At 38.7% G+C, this 4,368-nt stretch overlaps 1 protein-coding gene across 1 annotated transcript; it reads right to left on the minus strand.

Annotated features, from left to right (window-relative positions):
* Window positions 1-245: 245 nt before the first annotated feature.
* LOC104960790 (sodium- and chloride-dependent GABA transporter 3-like) lies at window positions 246-2,036 on the minus strand (the record flags this gene model as incomplete). Its single annotated transcript, XM_010788947.1, has 5 exons — window positions 246-406; window positions 492-594; window positions 685-822; window positions 1,617-1,729; window positions 1,907-2,036. Coding segments are annotated over 5 exons (630 nt in total), but the record flags the coding sequence as incomplete, so codon positions are not given.
* Between the last annotated feature and the right edge of the window lie 2,332 nt (window positions 2,037-4,368).

Consider the following 4,368-nt stretch of genomic DNA (forward strand, 5'->3'; position numbering starts at 1 on the left):
TCCCCAGATCTGGCGCCCTAGGCGAACATCTATAACGCCAGTGCTACGGGCCGGCCCTGGCTACAATGGCTACAAGTATGATAAATATGTTTCTGCCATGGTTTCAATCTAATTGAGAACTATCAAACAATCAATGAGTTTGGTGGTAGCGTGGGATCATGGGAGTTTGCCTTTGTAGTCATGTTCTCACAGTTAGGATTCCTTCAAGTCTTACTGGCATAGCTTAACTATGTCGGCAGCCAGGCTTAGCTAAAGATTAATCAGCATACAGTATCATTTGAATGAGTAAACTTTAACTGACTCACCATGCATATTACTGGAGTGACATACTTCAAACAATACTTTATCAGGGATGTTGGCTTGTAGCCGATCATGTCCTCTATGTTTTCGTAAAACCGGTCTGCACCTGTAAATAGATTGAAATGCTTCAATAAGGGAATTGAACATTGCACTGAAGAAACCTCACAGACGCTTTTTGTTTATTAACTCACCGTATATCCATCCGATACAGAAAGACTGCAGACTGGCAAAGAGAAGGAGAGTCATCCCACTGCAGGCATAGTAGTCAAAAATCTGGAAGATGTACAGCCCACCCTGTGTGCGAGACATCAGAGTTGTTGTGTTAGGGTCTTTCAACATGAGAACAAAGATTATTGTTAAAGAAGTGGCTTGACAGGATCTTACTTCTGTGATCATCACTAGGCCGACGAAGAAGCTAAAAACACTGATGGCAAGGAGAAGAAGTTTACGTCGATGGCCAACATGGAAGAAGGAAGGGTTTGTGTCAGAAATCGCTGTAACGATGGCTTCCAGTCCAACAAACTGAAACACAGAGCCCACAGTTACGCACTAACTCTACATACCGTTAGCATCTTGAGGGCACATCTCTTTCAATACAGCACAATCCTCTGAACAGGTAGTTTTATTATAATGATTAAGGTGATATATTTTGTAATCTGGATTCCTCTGGATCTGGTTCTGCAGCGAAACACACATAGTGAGAAAGTATTGAGATACACAAGCCAACATTTCCTCTCATATTGGTAAGTGCAGGAAGGAGTTCATGATAATGTTGAAATGTTCTCAAAATAAATTTACATTTTTAATTTATTTTTCTGCATCTGAACCCTCAACCTAAATTACGATCAAGACATTACTAGGTAACCCTCGCCCTATTGAAATTAATTGAAACAAGTTCAGTGGCCATTTGATACTGGCTTGTATCATCTGTTAGCTTGTTTTTTAGGTATCCTGGTTACGGACCCACAGATATTCAAACATACAAAAAAAAAAGCAGCGAAAACATGAGTAGAGGAATAAATGGATCTATTTGTAACTGTCAGACAACCGCAGAACTTTAACAAAGAGCAAGAGATCATAAAGCCAAATCCCCTACAAGTTCATTAAGACTATTATGCAATCTATGTGTAATAAAGTAAAACATGTATATATTTTAACCAGGTGAACAAAAGACCAATATTTTGTAATTGTTTTTGATGATTATTCAAAAATATAACATCTCCAAATAATATATATCTACTGCATATTCATGTATTAAAGAGAGAAACAAAATGTCTGATTCTTGTTCTCTCAGTGCTATGGAAGGGTCTGCTTACCTCACTGTCCAGTCCCAGTAGGATAATCATTACAAAAAATAAAATCGCCCAGAGCTGAGGAAAAGGCATCATGGCGACCGCTCGAGGATAGGCAATGAACGCCAAGCCAGGACCTGCCGTAAGAATTTGATGGTCAAAATAAATAATGGATTTTTTTCTGCTGTGGAGTCAAACTAAAATGTCACATTTATAGAATGAGGAGCATTTTGTGCTATTGCTGATCCAAACCTAAAATGCTATTCAATTTATTTTCTTATTGTCTGATTAATAACAGTTTTCTACATTCTCACCTGACTCTGCCACTTTTGATATGTCTGTGTTCTGCTCATATGCCATGAATCCAAGTGCAGAGAAGATGGCAAAACCAGCTACAAAACTGGTCCCACTGTTTAGAAGGCACAAGTACACACAGTCCCTAAAAACAAAAAGACACAAATATATTTAAAACTCCATTACTCTGTATTAGGGCTGCACGATATATCGTCTCGTGACGATAATCGCGATACGCGCATGCGCGATTTTTAAATTTAATTTATTGTTTTATTATTTTAAAAATGTAGGCAAATTAACTCAAACACGTCATGTTACAATTATTTTGCTGCTTGCTACAAAAGGAAAACTTGCGCGGCTCTCATGTCAGGGGTACTTGAGTGAGTGACATGCAGGCTCTGCACGCACAGCAAGCCACCAATCACAATCAAATCTCCAAAGCAAACGGACCCCGTGATTAAAGGTAAAAACACTGAATAAAGTAGTTTCATGTGTTCCTCCAGGGTAGTTTGGCGCTGCTAACCGAGCAAGCTCAGCTTGTCGCTCTGATAACTTAAGATCCAGACGTCCATGACTAAAATCCTTCATCCTGTTAAATGTAGTTTAAAAAATACCAATTGTATAGCATTAAAGTTCAAGAAAGGAAAAAACTGTCTTTTCTTCAATTCCTGTATGTTTTCATAAAAAAGTCTGATAAACCCTGAGGTTATATACAGCAAGTGTTATCGTACCTAGGATTTACTCGCGAAGTCGATGATGTGTCCCCTGGATGGACATTACAGGCTGCCTCAGGCAGGTACAACGTGTAATCGTGTCTGGTGTGCGACAAACATTTACCGAAGTACAAACTGTAACGGATTTTCGGTCGTTGATTGAAAGGTGAAAAGGTGTCCATCACATAAAATGACGGTGTAAAGGTATAGACTACCGACCACCCATGACGACCACGCACCTGAATTGCAACGTTCCCCGGTATTTACCCTACGTTCAAGATGGAGATGGGTCTAGGTAGGGCGAGTCGCTAGGTGTCATACTGTGCGGAAGTGGCGAAGAGAACAAAACCACCATACACCGAGAAGAATTAGATGCCCACTAGGATAGGAATGTTTGTTGTAATAGCCGTATGTTCGTAAGTACTTTTAATTCTATAAGGCCTCTATTTTAGTCTTTTGATATTCGTGTTCACACTTCGAAGGAAAAACAAATAGTATAATAACGTATGTTGAAATTACTCTTTTATGTATCCATATATACTTCAAATAAAGGTTATGTGGTACGTTTTCTCTTGCCCATTAGGCTGGCAAGCCCTCAAACTGGCCTAAGCAATTAATATGTACAAACTTTACCGTAGTGTTCAAGGTTCACATGAGCAAAACCGTCTAATGAACGAAAAGACTACAGGGTATACAGAAGTCGTCACATTTTCTAATCGTTTTGTTTCACAAGTCTATGTCACCTATGAGTCTTTGTCATATGGACGGAAAAGTATACATAAATAACGTCCACCAGTTGCACAAGAAAAAAACAGAAAGTCCGACACCTACCTACGCCGTGTGTTTATTAAAATAAGGAGTACGATAAACGTAACCCACAGAAGACGCGACCGTTCAATATTGTTTATACTTTGTTAACAATGTTCATTTCAATTTAATTTTACGAACAACACACAAAAAGTCACACCCATGCACAACTAAGTGGTGGGCTTTATTTCTTTTGCAGATTGTGATCCAACGGGTCTCCGGTCGTCGAAGTCATCGCGGTCACTAAAGTTATCGTTTTGCCAGAGACCTCTATATGTTCCTTCGCAAAACTCTGCAACGGTCTTGTAGACATTACGGGTAAAAGTCCGTCGTGTAAAACCCATCAAAATGTGTTTCCTTTGTGTCTCACCACCTTCACTTCAAAGAATTTTTTTACGAAAGTTCCTAATGCCTCGGTAAGATATGGAAATGGTTCGGAGAAATCCGGTCAAAATCCTACACTACTCACTGGCCACAAATACATTTATGTATCATCCCGACGGTGCTATAACCTTTTTTGACTGTAAGCGCAAAAAAAAAAGGGGGACGTCTATNAGGATGGTTTGCGAGGAAAAAAAGGTATTTTCTTAAATTCCTGTATGTTTTTATATCGCAATATATATTGCAGGGGGGGGGGGGAAATCGCAATGTCAGTTTTTTTCCAATTTTCGTGCAGCCCTAGTCAGCAGTGAATTTATTGAGATGAAAAATATATGAAAATGTATAGAATGAGGAATTTTTTATCAGGGAAAAGGAACTAATGTCATTTAAAGGATATAACAAGTTAATTTGTCTTTTTCGTATTGGAAAAACTATATCATACAAATTATTATTCAGAGTTGAGTATTTCTGTGCTACAAAAACATTAATTGTACATCACAGGCTGAAAAGATAGTGCAGAGAAAAAAGCCAACTGTGTATCAAAGGTTTTTGTCAGAGTCTGACCTTTCCATCAAAATATG

The sequence above is a fragment of the Notothenia coriiceps genome, unplaced genomic scaffold, assembly GCF_000735185.1.
Source record: "Notothenia coriiceps isolate Sejong01 unplaced genomic scaffold, NC01 NC01_scaffold00032382, whole genome shotgun sequence".
NCBI lineage: Eukaryota > Metazoa > Chordata > Actinopteri > Perciformes > Nototheniidae > Notothenia > Notothenia coriiceps.